General features: G+C 42.1%; 1 protein-coding gene across 1 annotated transcript; it reads left to right on the top strand.

Annotated features, from left to right (window-relative positions):
* Nucleotides 1-479: 479 nt before the first annotated feature.
* Nucleotides 480-26,348, top strand: LOC4812299 (uncharacterized). The gene is made up of 8 exons (XM_001352879.4): nt 480-795; nt 15,586-15,936; nt 17,156-17,243; nt 17,593-17,678; nt 20,990-21,097; nt 23,312-23,371; nt 24,154-24,225; nt 24,457-26,348. The coding sequence occupies exons 2-8, from the start codon at nt 15,829-15,831 to the stop codon at nt 25,063-25,065; spliced, it is 1,131 nt and encodes a 376-aa protein (XP_001352915.4). The 5' UTR covers nt 480-795; nt 15,586-15,828; the 3' UTR covers nt 25,066-26,348.
* Nucleotides 26,349-26,511: the final 163 nt, after the last annotated feature.

A 26,511-nucleotide genomic window follows, 5' to 3' on the forward strand; every position in this document is an offset into this window, starting at 1 on the left:
TGTCTACCCTGGCAAGGGTATTAAAGGGTATTAAAAATCGATGTATTTATTTTTGTGACTAGAGGCTCAAATATATGCAAGTAAATCTTATGGTAGATTAAATACTTAAATAATTAAAGTGTTTGATGCGATCATTCGATCCGAAAGGGTATCTAAGGATGCCAGGGTATCCATCCAATACTTCATGATTTTCTATTTACGTTCCTAGGCATCCTTTGGCACTCGGAAAATGCTCGAAGGTGAAATGTTTGTGTTTGGCCTTTGGCTATGATACGAGGCGGCAGTATGCGGCACTTAGAACAATTGGCGCCAAACGGCACACGAGGAATCCCTTAAATTGGTCGAAAACAGGTCGAAAGTCCGTGCTTGGCGGCGCTCTCTTCGGCTGGCTGTGGCTCTCTCGCTCGCAAGGAAAGCTCTTCGGGGAAAAGCTCCTTTCGGATTCGCCTTATAAGCGTGCTTCACTGATAAAACCTCGAACAGTTACCGTTCCGAACGCGTAACGATATCACCCCCACAGCCATAGCCATAGCCACAGCCAAAGCCACAGCCGCCAAGTGTCATCGTGGCTGAGAGCCAGAACAGAACCATAACAAAGCCATAACAATCGCAGCAAATTAACATCTCAAACAGTGAGAAGAGGCAAAAATTCGAACGGTAAATTGCCGGTAAAGTGTGGAAATAAACAAACGCAAATTGCACATTTTTTGTTGAGGTGTTTTTCTGTGTGGAAAGTGTGAAACTCAAACAAATTCCATAATTGATGAATAAATAAATTAACATTTGAGGAATAAGGTAAGAACAGGGGGTTCCTTAAGCAACTGTAATTAATATGGATGGCCGGATCCCCCAAGGGGTGTGTTCTTAATGAAACAAAAACAAAACAAAAAAAATAACATAATTGGCATCGGAACAAAAAGGCTCAACCAAAAAAGGGCTCAATTCTGTAATGGTTTAAAGAGAACGCAAAGAAATTGAATTAAAGAATTTATGATGCAAGGGAAAAGGAATAAATTCAAAGGATTTTGGAAGGAAAGTCATGTATATTCTTTTTATACAAAATATTTAAGAAGTCTTGAGGACCCAATTGAGTATTGAGTGGTTCAGTAAACCAATCAAAATTTCGAATAAGATCATCCCTGCCTCTGTGTAAGCGTTTTGCCAACAATCTTAAATCTCTGGAAATTCATTTCCAGTAAATCCCCCATATAAATTCATCTGCTATCTGGTATCTGCTATTGAACCCTTAAATCACCTTCAAGCGCATCGCACATACGGAGAAATCACTCAAAAAAATGCTGTATTTTTGTTTGACAAATTCCCAAAGGAGGTGGCAATTTAACGGCAGTTTGTACCCAGATAACCTTTACCGTCGAGTCGATGTTCTGCGTGATAGCCTTCCCACCAGGCTACACTGCTCCTCCGGCTGTAAGCCTGGGTGGAACGTCTGGGCTTAGGTTAAGCACACACAGGAGGAGCACAGGAGCAGGAGCAGGCGGGTTAAAGAAGAAAGAAATATAACGAAAAAAAGCAGAGGAAGAAAAATAAAAGCGAGGCTCAAGTGGCACAGCGCTTAACACAAATTAGACGCACTTAATTACAGAGCAAACAGTCGCAAGGAGCAGTCGTAAAATATGCAAAAAAAAAGCAACAAAAAAAAGAAGCAAAACCCAGCCAACCTCAAGTAAGAAAATATTTAAGCAGAAATTTGGCTGGGGATCAAGTGGTGGGGAAAGGGAAGGGGGTAGTCTGGGGAGGAACATTCAATTTTGGCCATTCAGAAGTTGTGGCTTAAAACCCAATTAAACGAATTGGCAAAAATTTAATTACAATTTCAGTTTCGTTTTCATTCTAAGAGAGAAACGGCCCAACGGGGGAGGACATAGAAGGCAACAAACCAGAGGCAGAAAGGGAGATGGGGAAAAGGGCGAAAAATGTTATGCCAGCTGTTGGCAAAGTTTATAGAAAACTAATATTAATTTAAAGTGAAAACAATTAACTGCATTTATGAGTGGCAGCACGATTCAAAGGGGAAGACGGTAGGCCCGAGAAAGTGGGCAAAATGGTTCATATTTGCTGGAAAGTGACGAGGGTACAACGAGATGGAATAAGATTAGTTTTGCAGAGATTTTTGATTATCAGAAGGCAACAAATATGAAGACTTAAGAACATTGGATTAAAGAAATAAGTAAATTGTAAAGAAAAGAGAATAAGACTTCTACCACCTCTTTTTGGCCCCACATAAAATCCCATTTAAAATTATATTTCTACCGTTTTTGGTGCGAGGTTGAATCGATCTAGAAGCCGAACGCCTCCAAACCGCAGACCAAACTTTTGAACTTGGATGGAAAGTATTTCAAAGTACATATACAAAAAAGAATCCTGTGAAATTTAAAGTTATATTTCTGTAAATTCAAGTCAAAATTATTTTTTAAAAACATTTTGTTTATTCTATAGTACTTCCATCATAAATTTTTTTAAATATACTAAATTCCAAATTTTATATAACAATATTTTGCTTAACAAAATTGACTATTAAACGTTCATTATTGATAAAAAAAAATTGTATTACATGTAAGCAAATATGCAAAAATATGCAACGGAACAAAGTTCAACTTTGGCACAATATTGTGAAGATTCTAGACGTTGCAGCATTTGTATACTAAAACAGGCTAAATTGTACAATGTTTCCTTTAAAATGCAGGTTGTTTTATAAAAGTATCTTATTTCGTTCAGAAGTTATTAATTTAGCAAGCTGTCAGGGCCAAAGGCCCAACTGTGCCTTCCTCTGGTTCCTTCAGACGGGTGCTGCTGCGGAGGGGGGGCGGACCTGTCCCTTGTGTTTGGAGAGTTTCGAAAGGATAAACTTTCAATTAGATTTGGGAGACCCAATTACTGGAATAAAAGTATCATCCGTTGGTCAATATTCAAGGCTTCAAGCCCCAATCCCTGCCAGGCCCAAATTATCAATGCAAATGCCATGGAACTTCTCAATCGGCCCACGTACATAACACCGCACAAGTTTTGCGGGCCCCGGGGCTGCCTCAACCCTTTGCTGATGCCCCCAACAACAGCTATTTCCTGTTCCGCTTGGGCCCCACGTTTAGCCACGTTTTATCTGGCCAAACAATAGGCTCATTAGTGGAACAGCCCGCCCTCCCGGCCCATACCTCAGCCGAAAACGTGCCACGCCTCTTGGCCAAAAACTTTTCTTAATATCAGGAAGCGAAAAAAATATGGCATAAAATAATATTTTTGTTTGCCCGGAACTTTGCAGAGTAATTAACCGAGTAAATGGAAAACTTTAATGGCCAGGAAAATCCCGAGGAAAATCTTTGGCACTTGCCCATAATTGGAAATGAGAATATTCACTTGAATTATTCAGGGCGAAAATTTAATGCTGCTGAGGGAAAGTAATCGAATGCAAGCCGGTAGAGCTCCAAAACTATTGTCCGGAGGCGGGGGATTTGGACACCCCGCCCCCCCGTCGGAAACTTGTGCCATCCACTCGAGAGTTTGGCTGCTGTCAATCGGTGACTCGAACTGAAACAGGCAGCTCGGCAGCCCGGCAGACCGACAGCCCGGCAAAGGCTCAAGTGGCGACAAAGTAGCGCAAAATGAATATGCAGAGTGCTTCTTGCAACAGAGACTCAACTGTCAACTTTCGAGGAAAGTCCTTATCCTTACACTTGCCCTTACCCTGCCTTACATCCAGCCAGAAACAAGTAATTCCACTTTATTTAAGTTTTCGCTTTGGCCATAAACCGCTTTCGACCAGAAAACGGATGCCAATGCGTTTAAGTTTAGTTCACTTCGGAAACTGCACTAAAATGGAAATCAAGAAAAATGCTCAACGCCCTTTGGGGCGCGGCAAAAAGTTTCTTATTTTTGCGACTGAAGTGCAAATCTTTTCTGGAGGACGCACAGTGCAATTGGCAACAATGCTGAGGATTTCGAATGTCCTTGAAAGGGAATTGGTGGAGCACAGAGCACATAGCACAGCACACTCTCTCAACCTCCTTTTAATTTCTATTGAAAATATTTCCTTTTCAATATCATTTTGTAATATCCAATGAAATACATTTCAGATTAGGATAAACCGTGCCAGACTTTTAAGTTTTCTGCTTTTTAAGAGCTTTTCCATCGCGATTTTCAACAAAAAAAAAACAAATAACTTTATTCATAAATGAATCTATGTACATATATTCTATAAGACTTGCTTATCACTTTTCAATGGGCTATGTTCTTGAAATTGGCCCAAATGTTCACTGTTTTTGGACACGGATTCAAGGACTGTCTAATATTCAATCTCGAAATGCTGAAACTTTGAAAAAGAAATCACAGAATGTGAGAGGTAAATCATTCGGCACTTTCCCAATCATGATCTTGGGAAAGCTGAGACTGGGGAAATTACAAATACTTCCATGCGGGACATCGTTCTTATTATATAGTAAATTCCCAATGATATATATTTTTTAATAAAGGTACAGCTTGACGAGGTCTGCCTTTTATATTTGTAACCTAAAAGGGAGCTCCAAAAAAATTATATTTATTTAAAAACAATTTTCCTGGAAGATTAAAATCCATTTTCGCGATTTTTTGGCTCTCAGAAGGAAGTATCCCTAAAGCAAGGCTTTAGCCTCTTTTGGCTTGAAAAGGCTTCTTATAATTCGGTTTCATTTGATTCGCTTTAAAACACTCATACCGTCAATTGTGGTTTTGTTTCAGGATCAAATTGATATATCCATGATTCGTCCTATGACTTATTACGATGTTTAAGACGTGGCTGTAAGTGATCACCATTTCTTCCCATCAATTAACAAGAGCCTCGGTGGAAAATTCTTCTTGGCGGCCGATTAATAATGCCCAGAAATTTTTCTATCTTATGGTTTTTCAAATGACGATATGCCCATCCTCATGATATTCGTTCTGAAGCGAAGGACGTACAATACTGTATTCTTTTTACCAAATTTTTCGCAGTGGCGACGCCTGGTTTTTCATTACCAAAAGTACAAAAAATGTATCGAGGCATTCCAATCCTGACACGGAAAAACGACCATTTTCCGTTAATTCCAAAACGGAACCGTCCAAGTAACAGTTCTGGCTATGATTTGGCCATAAAGCCATGAAAAAACCTTTACCAGTTTGTACTAACAATAGCCAAAGCGAGAGACGTTGAAGGCAGTTCTTTCTGTGCAGACATTTCTCGCACCCAATGGGATCCAAAAATGTTTAATATTTTACTCTCTCACTGACCATAGAGAATAAACAAGCCATAATTTCTGACTCTTTTCATGCATTCTGTTCAGCATTCTGTTCAGTTTGATTGCCAAACACAAAACACCCATCGTTAAACCCTTTTCAGCATTCCAATGAATACTTGACTTCCATTTTTACACCCAATGCCACACTAAAAGGCACACAGTGTGCAAAAACTATATGGATAAAGTGCCAGGATCTTAACTTTCGACACTAAAGTCCAGTCCGGGGATAAGGACGTTGCGCATACGCCTCGGTATGTGCCCCGGATGCGGAGTGGTCTCTCTGTGGCACACACAAAGAGCCATAAACATGAAAGGCCTTGGCGATGAAATGCTAAACAATAAATAATGAAATAAAAAGCTAGCCAAAAAGGCAAAGGAAAGCGAGAGAGAGGGAGAGCGAAGGAGAACGAATAGAGTCCTACAAAATTAAGGAAATTAAATATTTACGTATGAAAGCAGACGAGGAAATTACGCATAGTAAATTATAAAGAACAAAAAGAGAGGAAGGACCCCCCAATGGGCATTACTGTGTCCTTGTAGTTGTCCCAAAAAGTACACACACACACACACACACACTCACACGCAATGGCCATTAATTTTTTTTTATGCCAGGCATAATCTTTCCCGCTTGCGGTATTTTGTTTGTCTTCATTTGCATTGGCAAACCCCCAAAGCCCCGCTCTCCAACGTCTAACCCATCGATAGTATGCCAAAAATCTCATGCGTGGCGACAAAAACAGAGAAAAACCAAAACAAAAACAAAAGAAAAGAGAAGAGAAGCGTGAGGGAAACGCCAGAGCCCACACAGACGCAGAGCAGAAATCGACGTCTTTAATGATTTGCCTTCAACCACAAAGAGTACGGAAGGACGGGGGGAAGGGGGGATGGGGGGAAGGGCGTCCATTGGAGGTTGGAGGTGAGGATCTGGAAAAAACCAAAAATCTCTCTCTAGGGGATGCACACACTCTCCTTTCTCCTCCTTCCACCTTCTTCCCAGCGCCCTCCTCCCTGCCGAACCCAATATCTCTCTGTGTATATTTCGGCTTGTGAGGAGCCATTTGAATACGTATGCATACTTAATTTGCCACGGCTTTGCCTGTGGAAGTCCGCTCACAAAGCGGAAGAACAGCGGGCCAGAGGACCAGGCAGAGGGGCAGGAATATCCGGACCATATAGCCGGATACGCCGAATGGCATACTACATTATTGATTGGATATTTGTGAGGGAATTTAATAAAATATGCAAATTCTTCGCTTTCTTAGGAGAGGGGCGGGTGGTCCGCACTCAATCGAAAGACGAGACGAGCCTCCATCAACGATTGAGTGGCTCTTCAGCTCTGAAGAGTGGAATCAACAAGGTCTAAGACGTCGGGGGGAGACGGGGGCTGAAGCTGGGTCAACAACAGTGAGCCAACAGCTGAAGAGCTTTGGGATTAATTAAGACTCAAAAGGGTCGAAGGGCGAGGACCAGGACGACTGTTGTCGTAATAAAGTAGGTTGAAATATGTGTGGGGTGGGGGCACAAAATTCCAGGTTTTGGCTAACCCTAACTAATCAAATCCAATTTAAGCCAACTCGATTGACCATTGCCTGAATCTCCCTTTATTAACCATGTCCAGCATATTTGGAGACACTCCAAGAAATTCGCAACGTCCATGGTATGTCCATGGAAATTTAGTGTGTGTAGCCCTCTGGCACGGGCACCGCTGCCTCGTCTGAACAGGCGGGATCTCTTCTACAATTCGTCCGACTCTTCTAGTCCTTACTCCATGCCTCATAGTATAACAGCTATAATGCACAGAGCTATAACGGATCGATCCAAGCCTCAGCAATCGACACCAAAGATGCCAAATTCTCTCTCAATTCCAACGCATTTAAATCAGATCTATCTTAAGTAATATATTTAAATAAATACAAAATGAAAATAATGGAGTAAGTGCATCAATGGGAAAACACCGATATAATATATCCAGTTCCTATTACAATGTCTTCAATTTATACTATCCCTAAGTCCCTAATCGAATTATTCATAGTCTCTTCTTAAACATTCATTTGGGACATTCACTCCCTTATCGAACCACCTTCCTACTCGAGAACTCGCTCTGAAAGCTGATCCATCAATAATATTACTCTTCGCGGAAAACATCAATACCGAAAACTTCATTACATATGATGAAACAATTCAATTTCAAGAACAGAAGCCAGGCATTTCCATTTCAAACGCCGTGAGGGTCTAGGCCGTTAATCTCTTTCTGCCCAGATTTCCTGGGCAGCTAGTCATAAAACGCTGCTAACTCCCACAACTCTGGCAAGGTCATCAAATCAGATGGCCAGCCAGCAACAACAAAAAAACAGCGCAATTGTTTCACGGCAACATCAAAGAAGACGTCAAATACAGCGAAATGTTTTTAGCAGCTAAAGCAGACGCCTGGCCATCAACCAAGAAGACCAAAGGCTTAGATACCCTTTTGGATGTTTCTTAATTTATAATCAGTGGGATGGTCTTTCGCATCAAATAGAGGACAGAGAGAGGACTCCTGCTCCTCTGCGCTGCACTCTTATGGCTCAAACCTGAATACCCTTTGCCTGTGCAGAGTATAAAGAGCAGAAGCAAGAACAAGAAAAGTAACAACAATAAAGGCAACGAGGCTAAAACAGTCAAGTGAACAACACGTGGCCCACATAAAACAAAACAAAACCAAACTATAGAGGGGAAAAAAGATGGGCCAAAGCTGAGAAAACTTTCTGGAGCAGACGACAATTGCCTGCAGCTGCAGCAGAGTATGGAATGGAATCAAATATCCCCAACCCACACAACCCAACTTGAGTTGACTCCACTCTAGGCACTTAATCAGTCAAATTCTGATGCTCAAAAGAGGGAGAGGGAGCGATAGAGTAAACTCAGCTGAGTGGAGCAGCTGTTGGTGGGTGCCACTTTAATTGCTTTCGGTTTTTTAGAGCCACACAATGTATATTTTAAAGCAAAAACACCATTTATGCAGTCGCAGGACCCGACTTACTTTTTATCTTTTTTTTACATTTTTGCAATTAGTCTAAGTGGAATTTAATGTGTCGGTTCTGTGCGCTTACTGGGGAAAAAGTGCTCCAAGTCATTTTGCGGTTACCAAAAAGTTTCCACTGAACTCGGCTCAACTTTGCATCTGACCCCCCGAAAGTTGGACAGAGAGAGACAGAACAAAAGGAGATGGACTGGGCCTGCGGGCTGTTAGGAGACATCAGTTGACAGTTTCATGAGCCTGATGTCCTTGCCGCTGTCATCCTTTAGTTTTGTTGCACATTATTTCGGCTCTTAGGCTCGGGCTGTAGTATCTCGAGAGGCTCGAGACTCAGTTTCTGATCAACTTTTTCTGTGTTGTTTCAAAGTTGTTTAGTTTAGTTTTCTTTTCCTGTCTTTTTGTTGCCCCAGTACATAAATTTGCGGCTTTAGTTGAGGCGAAGGCAACACTGATGGAGGCAGATGATTGTCTAGTCAAAAAAGTACTCAAACAAATTTAATTAAAGCTCAAGGGGCTAAGGACTCCATCTCTAAAGCCTTTGTAACTGAACAACAAAACAAAACCTAACCGTTTCCAAAAACGACTGCCAGGACATTCATATTATATTATCCGTTTACCTGTTGCTCTTAAGCACTCAGTGTCTGGCCATTGCCGTCGCGCTCAATTTGTCTGGCCCCGGCTAACAATGCCTATTCTTACCTTCTTTCGCTTAGACCCGCAAAAGCCGCAATACAAGACACACACACACACACACAACTCGGCTGCGGCTTATGTGGCGTATGCGCAATTTAGTAACTCAGACAGCCTGGCATTCTGGCATCCTGGCATACTGGCATCCTGGGCTGGTCTAAATGATAGCAATGTGCTTGGCTCCTGCCTGGCAAATTATGCAAATATGCTGCCAGAATGTACCTCCATCGTGGCGGCACATATGAGCCAGGCATATTACGCATACGCATACGCATACGCCGAGTGTGCCATTAAACGCCCATGTTGGGCGGATGGGTAGGCGTGCCTAATCACAAGTGCTCTAAGCAAATTACACATATATATATGTATACATTTTTTTTGTCGGTTATAGCTGTTGTGATGTATAAGAAAATGCCAGCAATTTTTGTAGCAATCAACTTGAGAGGAAATTGCCAAGAGATTCCAGAAGAAATGTTTACGGCCTCTTCTAGAAAGTTTTAATTTATTTAAGTTGCATTTTCTTTTTGGTTAAAATCATTTCTTGAGATCCCATTATGAGGTATCCGTGGACATGTGTAGTTTACGATGCAAAAATTATCCTTTGCCGTGTTTTCGCTGTGAATTTGATCCCAAGAATTTCTGCCTCTCTGCGACAACTTCCGACTACATGTTTAGCTCATGCGAAAAATTTAAAATTGTCGGATTTCCGGTTACCCGAGCCTCTCCCCCCAACACCTTCTGCCTTCTACCGACGTAGTCGAGGGTGCGGGAGATGGCGGAGAGCATTGCCAAGTGGTTTCGTTGCGCGTTGTTGGCTTCATTTTGCTAACTTTTACTTTCACTTTCACTCCCGTTTGGCGTGTTAACAAATTTAAAAATTTGTTTGTGTTTGTGTTTACTTGCCCTTCGCGCGGAAATCTGAATAGGGGGGCTGTTGCGGGTCTGCGGCTTCTGTCTGGGGCCCTGGCGCCTAACATGCCCCGTCATAACTCAGCTCGTGTGTGCGGCGCCGCGCTCGTGAGCTTGGAGACTTTTAAAGAAATTGTTTTCACCCCAAACCCAAGCCCAAGCCCAAGCCCAAACCTGAGCAGTACGGAGTGCTTCTAGGAAAGGTGTCATGACATTGTCTTTACCTTCTTTAATAAATGGTTTCATTTAATCAAAAGACCTTTATGGAGCACGCATTCTAGGATTTATGCCTGTTTATCTAAGATGAGATGAGAGCAGGGCCAACGAGGCAAAGCCAGGCAGCCACAAGAAGTTCCATGACTGCTCCATGATCCGTGGTTCACGTTGCCTGCCCGAAACTTTTGGCCCTTTTTTCGGTGGCGGCCATGTGTCTGCGGCTGACATAAATCAGCATTTAAGCTGATGAAAAGTATTTTTCGGCTCTTCTGTATAATGCGATAGAGTTTTGAGTTTACTTTTAATGGGTCTTAAAAAAGTGGGTGTCATTTTTTAAACGAATTATGTGCCAAGTCACGGGGAAATTAATTTAGATTATTGCTGCTAGATAGGAAATCTTTTAATTTACTTTATATACCATACCTACATAGAAATCTAATCTCAAGAAAATATTGTTGTATTTATGGGAAAATAAGAACCAAAGCAAAACCAACCAATTTTCTTTCTTATTACTCTCTCTGTCTGTCTCTTCATTTTTCTGGCCCATTTCCCTGAGCCAGCCTTCAGCCTTATCTCAGAATCTAAGCCCTTGAGCTTTTTATATATTAATCCTGGGGCATCCATTCCATTTCATTTCACTTCAGCCTCATCCTCGTCCCCATCTCTGCCCTCAATTTAATTTTCACTTTAATTTCGAACATTGTACATACTAATAATATCAGGAGATATGTCCTCTGGCTTTTGGCCAATGTTTCTCCCACCATTTGCGGCTTTTTCAGATCTGGTTCGGCTCGGGTACGAGTATTGGCTGTTTGTGTTTTGTATTTGATATTTTTCTTTGCTGCTAGACTTTAAAGAGATTTTTTACCTCACATTTACTTTACACATCCTTGGTTTTGCTCTCTCCTGCTGCTGCTGTTGCTGGTGCTGCTGGTACTGCCTTTGGCCTCCGGCTTTCAAAATAGTAATTTGCAGCTGCGAAGAGTCCAGTGTCCAGTGTTTACAGAGACGGCGGCGGGTCCAGTAAGTCTATAAGTAATAATCAACTGGCGACTCCTTATGACAGTTCTTTTGTGGAGGGCTTTTGGGTGCAAGAAAAACAAACAGAAAACTTCAATTACAGGCCAGAGACCAGGAAAGTCGAACCAAGGAAAATTCAAAGGACACTAGCTCGGTGGCGCAGGGAAGACGGGGTTAAGGGTTTCCCGGAAATGAAAACTGTATTTCCAGGGGCTGTGGAAACTGATGACTTACTTGGCATTGAAGGGTGGGGGGGAACACCACCATTGAATGCTCTTTAGTTGGGTAAATATCGTGAAACAGTCTCACGAATTCCTGTCCATGGGCGTACACTAATCCTTCGTCTTAGCACATTCCTTTCCATGCAGCGATTTCGAATACCCAAAGAGTTTCTAATCTTTTGCCTCTGTTCGCTCCCCCCCCCCCCCGTCCAATCGGGGGAAACCGCTGACACGGCCAGCTTTGAGCATTCCTCGGCTAAATGCTGAAACATTAACTCGACTAAAGAACTTCATTATGGGGCCCAGAACAGAACAGACCAGGCCAGGCCAGGCCAGGCCAATAAATCTTCACAGTCGTGCTCTACCTTTTGACTCCTGCAAACCAACAATGAATCATAATGAGAGAGCTCGGGCCCAAAGACAAAAGGGCCAGAGAAATCAGCATTCAAGCAATCATACGGCCACACACACACTCGTACACTCGTACACTCGTACGCTTGTACTACACCCTTCTAACAGTGGGGGCCGAGTCGTTTTGGCCAAGTCGTAACATTGCGGAGCTGCGGCGTGTCGACAAAGCAAGCAATAAGGCGTAGCATAAATTAGCCAAATAAACGGAATGGAAACAAAGGCGAAAACAACTTAAATGTTTGCTAAGCAAATATTATCCCTAGGCCTCTGCCTCTGCGTCGGCCTCGGTCTCTGCCCGTCCTCCCCCACTCAGTCGCCTTGTCCGAGGGTTCTTGGTGTGAGAAAAGTCTCGTAAGCTCCCTCCGGCTATGTTTTTTGCTCCTTCCAGTCAGCCATGAAATGTCTTTATGCGACGATTATCTCAACATAACCCGGGCCCAATGTGCAATTAACTGTGGCATCCGTTCTGCGGCGGGCGTGTCGCATCCGCAGCGAAATATGACATCCAAAAATATATGGCCTCAGATTTACGACAACAACTCAAATGGAATGGAAGTCAAGTGAAGTCAGGGGCTGTCGCTGTTTGGGTCATTCCAAACAGGAGTTTTATGTTTATGTTTGGGGGAGGTGAGTGATCAATCTTGGCGGCGGCTTAAACAGGGTGCTATGGAACATGATTAAACATGATTGGCGAATGTTGCTTTCGGGTGGGAATAGAAGAAAGAATCACGAAAGAGCATGAAAGTAAAGGGATGGGAAACAATGATTCAAGCATAATTCCAACAAATATTGATCATATGTACATAAATACATATGTATGTATGTATGTATGTAAGTTCTCGCAGCATTAACAAAATGCAGAGAACGTGATAAAGCTAAAAATAGACAAAGCTTATCTCTCATCTCTCTATCCAACAAGAACATGTGCACTGTACTCTTCGCTCTGCATTGCCATGGAGTTCGTCTCTCTATCGCGCTCTGTCTGTCTGTCCGCCTGTGGAGTTCTTCGCTCTCTCGCTCTCGCTTCAGCGAGAGAGCTCATCTCTCTCTCTCTCGCTCTATCTGATGAAGGTGCTGTAAATTGAGATCATCTCGCGCTCTCTCGAGCTGCCGACAGCTCTGCCTGCCAGCAGCGAGATCAAAAGATAAGAAATTGGAAGAAAACGCACAACAGTTCGAAAGATTTGATTAAAGGGAACAAACTACAATCTGCTACGCCCGTACCGTACTCTGCTTTAAAGGATTTTATTCAAATAAAAGTAAATTCCCTGCCACATAATCCCTCAATTATGCCTAAATTAGAATAACATATGGACCACCCCCGTTCTATACAACCTTTCAGTGCTCTAAGCCCACACCAACTTGTAATGCGCTTAGAGAGAAGCCAACATTTCCATACATACCGGAGTATAGGCTCTCTTCTGAGAGGCTTATGCCAGAGAACTCTCCTTCCACACGCCCTCCGGGCACAGCGCTCCATTCCGAAGCACAGACGGAGAAAAAACGAATTGCCTTTAAATCGGCAGAGAAAAAACGTACATAAATATGATGTGAGACGCTTATCGAACTGAATTTGTTGACTAGTATTTCGAGCAGCTCCTCTGCTGCCTGCGGCACTACTCTCCTGCCACAGCTGCTGTCACCCACTGCACTTGAGTGTGTGTTCGTGCGTGTGTGTGTGTCATCTGGTTATGCAACATATTTCATGCCTAGGCTTTACGGTTGGTACAAGAACGTTGCGTGTGGCCCCAAATCAATCATACGCCAAAATCGACACAAACAAAAAACAATGGAGAAGAACACACACAAAACAACGAACAAATCCACCGAAACAAAGCCTGGGAACGTAATGCGATATTTTTTATTGATTTTCATTGTGTCACGGATGTGTGGCCCCCTTCCCCCTTTGGAAAGAGGGAGAGAGCGTGGGTGTAGGAGGGCGGACAATATGAAAAGCACTTGATGTTGTCAATATGCACTCCCCCCCCCGGCACTTGACTCCGAGCCAATGCCTTTCAAATGCATAAAAATCCTTTCAAAATGCACAGACCGCTTTCTGTGGCATTACCAAATGACTACGAAATGATATAATGACAGGATCGTGGCATAAGCTCTGGAGCTTTATATGTACTGGCAACATGGATACAAAAGAAGGAAAACAATTCCAATTCTATATATTGATATTTCTATGGAATCTGCACAGCTTTTATGCATCTCTGATGCAGCCTAAGAGCCAACGAACTTTTCATATTTCAGATACCTAAATCTGTTCAGGGTATACATAGTAGTTGTATTTGTACAAGGGTACGAGTATAAGTATACGTATGCGTATACCATTGCCTTGGGTTTTCCCTTTTTTTCCATCATTGTTCTGTGCCGCTGTGTTATTTGTCTAACAATTTCCGTTGGCCTTTGCTTTTTTGACTCTTATGTGGGTCTCTGTGCGCTTCTGTGCTTCTGGTTTCCCATTTGTTACTGATATTTTATGACACTGTAAACATTTTACAATGCGAGCCAGCCATAGAGTCATGGGTCTCTAGTCGTACATACGACTGTGTGTCTGTGTGGCTGTGTGTGTGTGTTATCCATTCAATATGCTCAGCAGAGCATTACGAGCTTCTATAGCGTCGTGTCCTTGCCAAAGTCGTGTCCTGGGCCCTCTCCGAGGCATGTGCAAATATGTGAGGGTTTACACGAACCGAACTGCGGGCCGAGTATTATTTTCTGTCAGGTCTTTTTCTTTTGAGGTCAATTAAAAAGGGCTAGGCATACCATTCCATTCTATTCCATTATATTTCCTTCCACTACTGCTGCTCCTCCTGCTCCTGCTACTGCCACTGCTGCTCTGAGCTATCAATCATAGGCAGAGGAATTCTCCCTTTTTTGTGGCTGCTTATATGTAATTAGTTAAGCACCAACTAATTGAAAACATCTTAGAGATTTGTTTGGCGTTGATTAAGTGAACTTTTCGGACAGGCCATCCCACTGATATTTGTCCAAAAACTGACAACTTCGTGGCGGGTTCTCTGCGTGTCTACGATCAACCCATCATTAATTATCCAAACGCCTCGAGACTGGCTCCGGGTTACTCGTGCTAAGCCTGTGTCCAAAGGACATGCTCCATGCTCCCAACAGAGTCCCGAAAACACGAAAAACATTTGCTGGAGAAATGTTGAAAAACTTCCGGGGAAAAGGAGAGGGAACAGTAGCAGCGGCAACTTGAGTGCTGTTTGTAATGGCATTGGGCATTGGGTGAGGAAAAATGCATAAAAATCGATGACCAGATGATTGAGACGATTGCCTTAAAGTGGTTACGATATGTATGGTGCAGCTTGGGGCTTGGGGGAGAGACTTGAGAGTTTTTACTTTTATTTCTGTCTAAGGTTGTCCAGTGCTCATATCTTAAAGATTTGAAACTTTGAGGCTTTCAGTGTTACAGTGCAATCATTCACGGCCAAATACTTTAAATTCTCTTTGAAAAATTGCACATTTAATGAGCTTTTCGAATATGAAACAATGACGTAAACAGTTCAATAGTATTTGAAAATAATCTTTAAAAATCTAGACTCAATTTAAGCTCTAAAAAAACAAAAAGACACTCAAATGCAACAGAATTCAGTGCATGCAATCATGACATATTTACAGATCCAAAACCATTCAAGTTGAACAAATTGTCTCGACAAAAAATTCAGAAAAATATATGAAAGAAATTTATGAAAATCTGTGGCATATGAAAAACATTTAGCGACTGATTGAATTTGAGAAAGAACAAAATAAAACTTCGCACAATATATGGCAATCACTTTTCAAAGCTGTCATTTATCTGGTATTTTTTCAGGCTCGCCAAACTGGGAGGAGGCTGTTTTTTGAATGGGAGGCTTCATCCTCCACCACAAATCAAGAGAGAGAACCCAACCTCACGTCATGATCATCGCCGTGCTGTCAACGTAATGGAAACGGAAACAGAAATCTGCTGGAACCATTGCTGTTGCTGAGCGGAAAACCACAGGCCCCATACCACGGAAAATTGACAGAAGAAAAAAACAAGAAAGAGAGAGAGAGAAGCATAATAAAAACCGAAATGAAGTCTGTCATTCTATATCCATATGGACCGCTAACTGGCGGCACACGCTGCTGTCGCATGTTGCATGCCAAAAATTTGGCCATAACAAGTGCAATTTACACAATTGTAAGTATGGTGACGGGCAACAGGGCGTATGCGCAATGTGGACAAGTATATAATTATGTTCTCGTTAGTGGAGCATTCTGTTGGCACGGTGGCAGGGGGGCAGAGGAAAAACAGGACGAAACAGAACGAAATCAGGCGAGTGTCCTGTTTTGTTCGCCGCTTAATTGTGGCGTAATTTATAGACAAGTGTCGTTGAGGCAAGTTTTTTCTGCAACAATTTTGAATGTGGCATGGCTTACCTCAACCTCATTATGGGGCATGACAGAAGGGCATGACTCTAGCCAGAGTCAGGATACTGCACAGCGAGGGCTGTGCAGCGAGTTGTTGGTGGAGAACAGACCCGGCCAAATGGATAGACTTGCACCCGCCTCGCATCTTCCCTCTGCCGCCTCCCATCTTGTGGCACATATAAATTACAATTACATGATGCTCGTTATGGCTTTTAATTTATGTTAATGGCCAAATCGTGCCTCGGGGTTTTTATTTTTTCACTCATTTTTGCTTACAATGCGAGAGACAATACAGAAGGAAGGAATATAATGCAATGCAAGTTGTGGGGTTCGCCAACAATAGACACATTATATCCATTGCAATGCCCTTGCGGGGAAAGTAAATTAGTTTTTGTTTAAGCAGCGAGAGAGAGAGACAGCATGAGAGAGAGCTTAAGTGTTTGGCTTCAGCAATTAGTGCCACATTTTATGGCAGGAGCTATTGTGCACGGGCAAGAGCAGGAGCTCCTTCCCTCTCTAGCCATCTATCTATCTATCTATCTATCTATTTATCCGGCAAGTAAGTAAGCGTTACGTGTTTAGCATAAGCCCGGATTGTGAACTATGGGGGGCACCATCTGAGAGTGCAGTCACGACACATAATGAATGTATCTTGAAAGCACTCCATTTTGCATTCTCTCTCTCTCGCCTTGCTCTCGCCCTTGTGCAGGAAAACCCAGCCAACACGAAAGCATTTTCCCGGATTAATTAGCCACACAAGTCCCAAAACCCCGCAGCCACCTCACAAACCCTCTCAAAATCAAATTGAGTTCAGACCCGTTTAAAAGTAAAAACGTGTTGTGCAAAAAAGAGTAAAAAGGCAGGGCACGATATAGATGTTTTAGATGTTGATGACCCATTAACATATTTGTATGCGGGCGCACACTGCGTGTACTTTATTCATATGTATCTCATTCGTTTAATTGTGTCTTTATTCCTTTTATACTTAGAATATATCACTCCTGATTGTGCTGATCTACTCGTGGCGCATAAACGTCAATATGCACAAGTCGTCCGACCTGCAGGATGTCTACTACGGTAAGGCTCCAAGTTGCCCTAAATATTTTAATTGGTAATTAAATACATACACATACATTGCCTCTCGGATGTGGCCCAAAGTGATAATAAACCCATAAGCTGGAAACTGTGGCAGCACACACATAAAACATAAAACATAAAGTCATTTTAATAAATTAATTGCAGATGAGGCCACCAGTCGGCCACAAAGCACTAATAATAATTTTATAATTTGATGAAATTTAAAGCATCTTTTAAAAAGAATTTCTTGTAATTTTAAACCAATGAAAAACCCATTTATTTCCATTTAACTCTCAGTGTCTACTGTTAGCCTTGATTTAACTGAAATTCGTTTTTGTTTACTTTGCAGGTGTACAAATAGCATATTTTGCCATAATTGGCACACAAATATCCATGATATTGCTAAGCATTGTATTGATCTTTGGCATTTGTCGGGTGAGTGCTCTGTTCTTGTTTGATTAAGGGTTTTGTTGTTGTACCAATTTTACAATACATGTCTCCGGCCCCCACACATGACACACAACCATTTCTCTGGCACACAAAAAATCGAACAGCATCAAGTCAAATATGTGAAAATTATGCACATTGTGCCCCTATCCGAGTGTGTGTGCCAAGGAAATGTTTACTCAGTTAGCAAACAAAGCGCACATTCAAATGTAAATTACACAAAAGCGTTCCATTTTTGGGAACGTACTCGTAGCATATGACATGCGTCCATGCTCAACCAACACACGAATTTCGAAATAAAACGTTTGACATGCCATACAAGAAACGAAAAATATATACCCTTGCAGCAATTCTCGTAAATATTGGGAAAATGTATGAAAAGTAATAAGCTATAACTATTTCAAGCAGGGATCGTAGGGATTATATTTCTATAAATAAAAATTTGATTATAAAACCCAAATAACAAAAATAAAATAACTTACAATATAAGTTGATAATGCAAATAAATTTTGCAATTTAAAAAATAAAAATTTAAAATTGGTTTTGTTTATAAAAAAAATTATATTCAAAAATTCATTTTGAACGGATAGGTCTATCAAAAAGATTTTTTTGTATATATTTATGAAGCCAATCAAAAAGTTAGAGTTTTTTACATTTATTTAGTTTAAAAAAATTAATTTTACTTTAGATTCTCACGATATATTGCATCTCAAGTCCGATATTAATCCGATATTTCAGGGCAGAAAATTGTCTAACCTAACGCTTGTCGAGGGCATCGCTGGAATATAACATTTCCTAGGGCCACACCAGCAAACCCCCCAAAATGCCATTGACAGCGGCATGAAAATGTAGACAATTTGTCACACAATTGGGAGCCACCGAAACGGCTAAAATGGGTATGGGAATGGGAATCCCTGCCTGGACGGACTGAGCACTAGGCTGAGTGGAGCCCAAGAGCTGAGTGGCGAAGAGGGAGCGCCAGAACACCCGTTGACTGGCGGCGACACATGACAAAGATTACACAACCCCCTAAAACTGTTTGGGTTTTGTTGTCGCCGCGCAATTGCCAGGGCCAACATTTTGTGGAATTTTTTAATTTCGACTCTGATGGCCGAAAAACAAGAGCACGGTTTCGCCCCTAAATGTTATGGATACTATTTCCAAATTCGAGTGCCAGACGTACTTGTGTATGGCTACATGGAGCCCTGTATTGGTGAAATTAATTGCAGTTTGCTTTTAGGCGCCGAAGCCTTAGTGCCAGATCTGAGAGTCGGTCATAGAGCTGGCCTATGGTCCATTAAATAATGCATAGGGCATTGGTCCTTAATTAGGCTAAACGAGTATTTGGACAGCAAATGTGTGAGGGCGTTGCTGCTAAGAGGCTGTTGCCAGGGCTTAGAGCTTAGAGCTTATATAATACATCAACATTTAAGGGAAATTATTTAGCATACTTCCAAGGAATCGGACACAAAAGTCCCAATAATTACATGTTTTCAAAGGCACTCCATATAATTGGTTAGTAAATGATTGATTAAGTTAAGAATTTGGCACTGTTTTCGAATTATTTTTGGACATAAAAGCCATGTGAAAATTTAAATATTCATCTCAATTTATGGACGTACCCATTAAGTGAATAAAATATAATTATTTTTCATAAAATTTGTTACATTCAAAACGGTTATAGAATTATGTTAGTTTATGCGTAAACTGCAGAACAAAATGGTATAACTGAGGGATATATTGTAATAATATCCATATTAAAATGTAGGCTTCTGGCAAAATATTCTATGGGCCGAAAAACAGAATAAAAACGAGGGGGAACGTTGTGAGTTGCTGCGGACACCGCAACTCTACGGTTATACCCGATACTAAGTCAGTATGGCTCTCCTCCGGCAGACGCCGCTAATATTTAACGACACGACAAAGAGTGCGTGCGAGAGAGACAGAAAATCAGTATGAGCGTGACGTCGGGCGCTGCGTAGCCACTGCAAATTGATTTGTTCCTTTTGGCTATAAAAATGATCTGATCTGATCCAGATTCAGCAACCGGATAGATATGGTCATTATCTATGATTCTGCGTTTTTAGTTTTCTCAAATCTGCAATATTGTGGATGCAACAGATTTTCGTCCTTTGTGGGGGCGGATGGGGGTGGGGCGAAATTCTGAGATATACGTTTTATAGTGACATCTTAAAGGAGTGTGTGTACCAAATTTGGTTACTCTAGCCTTAATAGTCTCTGAGATTTGTGGTTGCCTCAGATTTTCGTCCTTTGCGGGGGCGGAAGGGGGTGTGGCGAAATTTGGACAGGAAACGGTCAAGGTCCGATATCACAGGAGTGTGGATACCAAATTTGGTTGCTCTAGCTCTTATGGGTTCTCAGATCCTTGAACTCATATTTTGAAATTGGCAAAACCGACCATGAAACCTGTGTGTTAGAGGGAGACAGAGCGAGAAAGAGTGAAATTGTTTTCGTGATTCTGGCTATAATAATTATACGATCTGGTTCAGATTTTGCACTCTGTAAGATATAGTCATCTTCTACGATTCTGCGTTTTTAGTTTTCTCGTATCTTTAAAATTGTGGATGCCACAGATTTTCGCCCTTTGTGGGGGCGGAAGAGGGCGGGGCAAAGTTTTTAAATATTTTTGTAGCAGTGACATATCACAGAAGTCTGGATCCAAAACATCGTTGCTCTAGCTCTTATAGTCTTTGAGCATTAGGCGCTGAAGGGGACGGACAGACGGACAGACGGACGGACGGACAGACGGACAGACGGACGGACGGACAGACAGACAGGGCTCAATCGACTCGGCTATTGATGCTGATCAAGAATATATATACTTTATAGGGTCGGAAACGATTCCTTCTGGACGTTACACACATCCACTTTCACCACAAATCTAATATACCCCAATACTCATTTTGAGTATCGGGTATAAAAAAGGTGACATGCAAAACGTTGCGGCCAAAAAACTGTCAGCAACCGCTGCACATCAAATTTCGTTTAAGGGAAAATTTGTAAAAATTTGTGGCACGCGAAAAAAGGAGCAACAAAAAAATCCAATCATGGGTTTTACCACCATGGCGAGATAAATTACACCGCACTCTAAAGCACCCCCACTCCTACCCACACTGCACTCCCCATTGCACCCACTCAGTGGCATATTTTATAGTATAGCCATGAAATCAATACCCCCGATTCTATACAGGTGCCATCGTACTCTGTGTGCGGGGCTGCTCCTTTTTACTGTATTTTCTAACAGCGGAATTTTTTCCCCTCTTCTTGAATTCCTGCAGGAGAACCCCGGATTAATTGTACCCTGGATAATTGGCTATATAACGTTTATGGCCTTGGAAGCTGTGGCCATGGTCTACTCAAATGTTCTACGCGATCATGTTAATAAGGTGAGTGGCACCGTTCTCTGTCTCTAGAGAGAGGCATACCTGTGGGGGTTGGCCAGAGAGTGTTTTTAATGCATATTTAAGATGTTTTCATTTCGATATTCTGTTCGGTAACCATTTGTTTAATGAAAAGCATCTCGCTACGGCAAAGGATTTCAGGCACACTTGCTTGGGGTTCCTTGTCGTGCGAGTGTGAGTGCGAGTTCTTGGCGCCTGGCATAAATCAATTGGAATCAACAACAAAAGCAAAGAAATAAATTAGAAAAAAGCCTCCAGGCGACAGCAGCAGCAGCAGCAGCCACAGCCACAACAACAACAACAATCAAACCGAATCCGTTACATATGTAAAAAAGTTTCCAGTTTCCTTTATGCAAAGACCAAACAAAAGGATACGACAGACAGACACACACCAGCACACGCCGCGTATACGTATTCACAGTACTCGTAGATACATGTATATGTAGATGTAGGTTATGGTCGGAAATGGGCGACAGTTGGATGCACGGCTGGGGTAAAACAGTGAGTGGAGATTGAAAAGCAAAAATAAAAGCAATGTGCAAGCAACAGGCTGGGCATAGAAGGGCGGAACACGGATGCCGCTCCAAGGAAGATAGGAAGAGTTTCTGTAACAAAGATTAAAAAAGGGGAGAAAGAGTACTATGCCTTCACTCCGAGAAAAATGGCAATACAAATATATTTATATTAAATATTCGGTTTCGGAATTCACTTTGATTTAAACATAAATATAGTCAAAATACAAATATAAAACACTTTAAAATAAATATAATACCAGGGGGCACTCGCTTCGCGCGCTCTCGGCAAAATGAGTAAAATATCGGACGAGACGAGCCAAAAGTTTTCTATTTAATAGAGAGATATTTCATTTGTTGGAAATATATTTAATCTAAATAAAATATTTTTGTATTAATCTGAAAACGTGCAATCTATTGCCAAAAATATTTAAATCTAAATGTAAATATTCGAGTCTCAGGGCGTTTTTTTCTCTGTGTGTTTTTATGGCAATAAATTGTATAAATTCCAAAGGAAATTCCTAAATCACACCTAAAAGGAACCCGCCCAAAACCATGCAAGTTAGCTCCTCATTCGTCTCGCTTTTTCTCTCATCCATGACTTGAAGCCTCAGGCGGCACACTCGCTTTGATAGTTTGTTCCTCTTGACTCGGCGACTCCTTTATTCAAGCAATTCAGCCACAGCCACTGCCAAAGTGCCTTCTTCTAACAAATGAAGCGTAGAGAGCTCGAGTCTCACACACAAGAGGGACCCCCTGCCACGCAACTACACACACACACACAGTCAGAAGAAGCGACAAAGTCAAAGCGGCACAAAGCTGTGGGTTACTTGGGTGTTAGAGCTAGGAGGATAGAAGGATGGATGGCTGGCTGGCTGGCTGGTTGGCTGGATGGATGGTTAAGGGACCTGAAACCCACACCCACCCAGACAGCACCCCTCTGGGTGCCTCCACAAAAAACTCAGCCAAACGTATCCACACATCTGCTATGTAGATCTAGTCCGTCTCCCACATATGCAATGAGTTGGGGCATTTTTCTGCACCATTTTCCTTTAGTATTTTTACATTTGTCTATGTCGCCTGGCATTTGTATTTTTTGTCCTGTTTGTTTGTTTTTGTTCTGCGTTCTTTCTATTGCGAACGTGTCCTGCTTTTTGGATTGTATTTGTTTTGTTTTTCACCTAACACCACAACCCCCCCCCACAGCCCCACAGCCCAACTCCACCGGGGGCGGCTGGAAAAGTTGTTGGAAAATTGTGACCTCATGCATAATTTATTGCAATTCTGAAGGTAAAAATTCACATTTCTCTCTTTGGGCCGGCCGCCCCCCTCCCCCCAAAAAAGTTGAATGGAGGCGCAGCGTGGGATTTGCTAATTTGTTGTTTGGAATTTTGGTCCAAAATTTCAAAATAATTCCAGTCCAGCGTTTGGGAACACTTTAAGGGCTTCCGTTCTACTAAATCTTGCATACGAAAAGTAATATTTAATTACGGAGCATTCAATTCAACCGATCCGCTCCTGTCCTGAGCAAAACTTTTCAGTTGCTTGCACGGAAAAAGTTTTTCCCTCCAAATTGCTTTTGAAAACAGAAGTTTTGTTTAGCTTTAGCTTGGGCTTTGGATTTTTGCTTTCGTAAAAACTAAATTATGTATTTGCAATTCATAACAAAATATTCTTTCATTTGCAGCAATTCGATGCCATGTGCAAGGCGGAGGTGGCCTTCTTCATAGCACGAGCTCTAATCAATGTAAGTGGCAGATAGCTAATCGTTTTGCAAATAGTATATTTCATAGGGAAATACAAACCAGTTTATTTAAGCTTTAATTTAAAGAGAGAATCTAGTAGAGCCACATCGAATGCACACATGGCCTGATACACATTTCCACTTTTACCTAGATTAACCAATATAATAATGACAGTTTTGGCAGACTTTTGCAAACACCATAAGCGGCCAAACGCAATGAACAAATATGGCAATGGATAAAGAGCCAGATATATGTACATTTGAGCGGTTGATTTAACATGGAATTTTATAAATACCACTGAAAATGCTTATTCAGATTGTGGAGATCTACAGACTTACCATCAATGCAGACACCAAGAATCCAAGATCCACTCGCTATAAATCGATGGGTACAAAAACTAAATAAGCTGCGATTATTCCATAGCATAATATCCAATAATATACTGAACACAAATATCATAGCCGCTCGATATAGAATTGGAGGCCCAAGTGCCACTTCGTCCCAATGGCCAACAGAGCCCAGAGTTCTCATGGAAACTTAGGCCTACCCATCACTCAAACCGAATGGCCTGACAATCGAGGCGCTAATTACCTTGTCCAGGACTTGATCAATATATGTAATAAATAATTGAATTACGAGTACAAGCCAAATCCATTAGGTCCCTTGAGCTCCATAAAAATGTTTGCTTTTCTATGTGTATGAGTATCTATATCTGTATAATGGCCTTTGAACTAATGGAAATTTACGCGCTCTCTCTTTCCTTTCTCCATTGCCATCCAAACAGGTGCTGGCCATGTGGGGTGTACTACGTTTCTATAATTTGGTGCGCTCTGGAATTACCTGGCGAGGACCGGAGGTAAGTCAATCCATCATAAGTTAATGGATATATGGCTGCAGTGCACTGGGGACTTGTAGAACGTTTAAATATCATTTGTTCAGGGCAGTCTCTGTAACAGAGCGCCAGGGCTGTTAACAGGTTAACAGTCTGCACCGCTACCAGCTACGGGGTACTGTTAGCGCTCTCACGATCCACACAAACAGCTTCTCATATAGATATTTAACGTGCTTTATCCTTTATTTTCGACAGGCCAAGACCGCCATATTCGCACCCATGTACAAGAGCGTGAGCACACGCAGCGGCAAGTCCCACCACAGTAAACGTCACTCAAAGAGGCGACACAGCATGGAGTCGGGCGCCGGATGCTGTGCCATCTTTGACTTTGACTTCGACTACGATGACGACGACGACGATGACGATGATGATGATGAGGCAGCCTATGGCGATGGCATGGAGACGGAGGATGACGTGGGTTATGACTATGACGACTACTATGACTACTACGAGGACGAGGAGGAGCAGCAGCAGCAGCAGCTGGAGCTAGAGCCGCAGGACGATGCCGACTGCAGCATGTTAGGTGGCCCAAGGAAGACGCGGTCGCGTTCGCGTTCGCGACCCCGATCCCGTCCCCGTTCGGCTGTGGTCAAGGTCAAGGGCCAGCGCAGCGGAGGTCGTCGCACCAACAACAACATACGCAGCGTGCTGATTAACAAGCGGCACAACAAGTACAAAATCGCCCGACCCCAAACCCAGCTGGAGGTCATCAACGAGTCCGAGCGGAGTGCGGGCAGTGGCAGCGATGAGAACGACTCTCTGCTTGTGGCCTATGACAGCAGCTCGTCGCTGGCGTCGGTTTGACATTGGCCGCCGCCATGCGAACCCGGATCCGGACCTGGAACTGCAGCCGATGGGCGCAGGAATAGCCTCAGTGACTCCGAACCCAGCAGCGGCAGCGGCAGCGGGAGCAGCAGCAGCAGCAGCGACGACGACGACGACGGCGATCCTGACGAGGGCCAGTATCTGGAATGTGAGTGGACGAAGGGCGTCCGCTTCCCTGGTAAATGTGGTGGTCAGCGTCAGCGCCGACGTTCACTGCGACGCGTCTACTGCGCTGTGAATCTAACCATAATGGGTCTCCTGGTGGCAGTGGAGATCTATGCCCAGATAGCGATATTCCTGTAGATCAAAGAAAAAACAGAGCAAAAGTGATCAAAGGATTGAGAAGAGTTGAGAAGCGACCTTCATAGCAGATTTCCCTTGGAGGGGCGGTATTTTTTTGAAGGATACCATATAGATTCAGAGGAATCTGTGTTATCCGAACAAGGCATTATTCCTGAAGGTAAGGATGGGAACGATGATAGCTTTAAATGTATATAAGTTAAAGGAACTATATCCGATTCAGCCTAATCCTATCTTACTGTTTCTCTGTGTTTTAAATTTAACCACAAACAAAATACTTCCCATACGATCAAGGCTCAAGATCTAAGAGAGAGCTTATAGCAAAAACTATAAAAATACCCAAAAGAATTGATGTAAATAAATAGAACTATGTATGTATATGTTTCCAAAATAACAATATTATTCAAGCCAAATAGTACGATCAGAAACCAATATAATTGCGTAGATGAGAGCTCCCCAAAAAGATAACTTACCAACATACATACATACATATATAATATATCATTGTTTGTGCTCTCTACCGATCGTACCATAGATATATTTTGTACAAAGATTCCCAGATCGGGAAGGGAAGCTTTGAAAGTATTATAACAAGAATCCAAAAATAAAGTAACTGCAACAATAATAATTCATAATAATAAAGAACTTATCTGATTTAACTTCCAATTAAAGTTGGCCAATAAATGTTTAAAAATGTTTAAGAATATGTACGGTGTATATATAGAGCTCTGCAGGAAACTCGAAAATGATATCAGAAAACAAAAACAATAATCATATCTGTAGCCGTTGTACATACATACATACATACATACATACATACACACATACAAACATACCCATACACAAGTAATCTTAAGTACAGTTGCGCCAAAACACACACAAAAACACTTAACTAACCAATAAACGTGTATCTGTAAACCGAAGAAAAAGAATAAACCATTGATATTTGTGCAAAAACAAAAGAGAGATGGAACGATTCTTCAAAGGTTTAAATCAAAGGGAAACGTGAGGGGCACGTGACGTACTCTCGTACGTAGCTCTATCCCGGTAGCATTTCATTTAGTCGGCCCACTCGATGGAACTGGTCTAATCATGGCTAAGTCTTTTCGTGATTTCGCCAAACTA

This window comes from Drosophila pseudoobscura, chromosome X (assembly GCF_009870125.1).
Source record: "Drosophila pseudoobscura strain MV-25-SWS-2005 chromosome X, UCI_Dpse_MV25, whole genome shotgun sequence".
In the NCBI taxonomy this organism is placed as follows: domain Eukaryota; kingdom Metazoa; phylum Arthropoda; class Insecta; order Diptera; family Drosophilidae; genus Drosophila; species Drosophila pseudoobscura.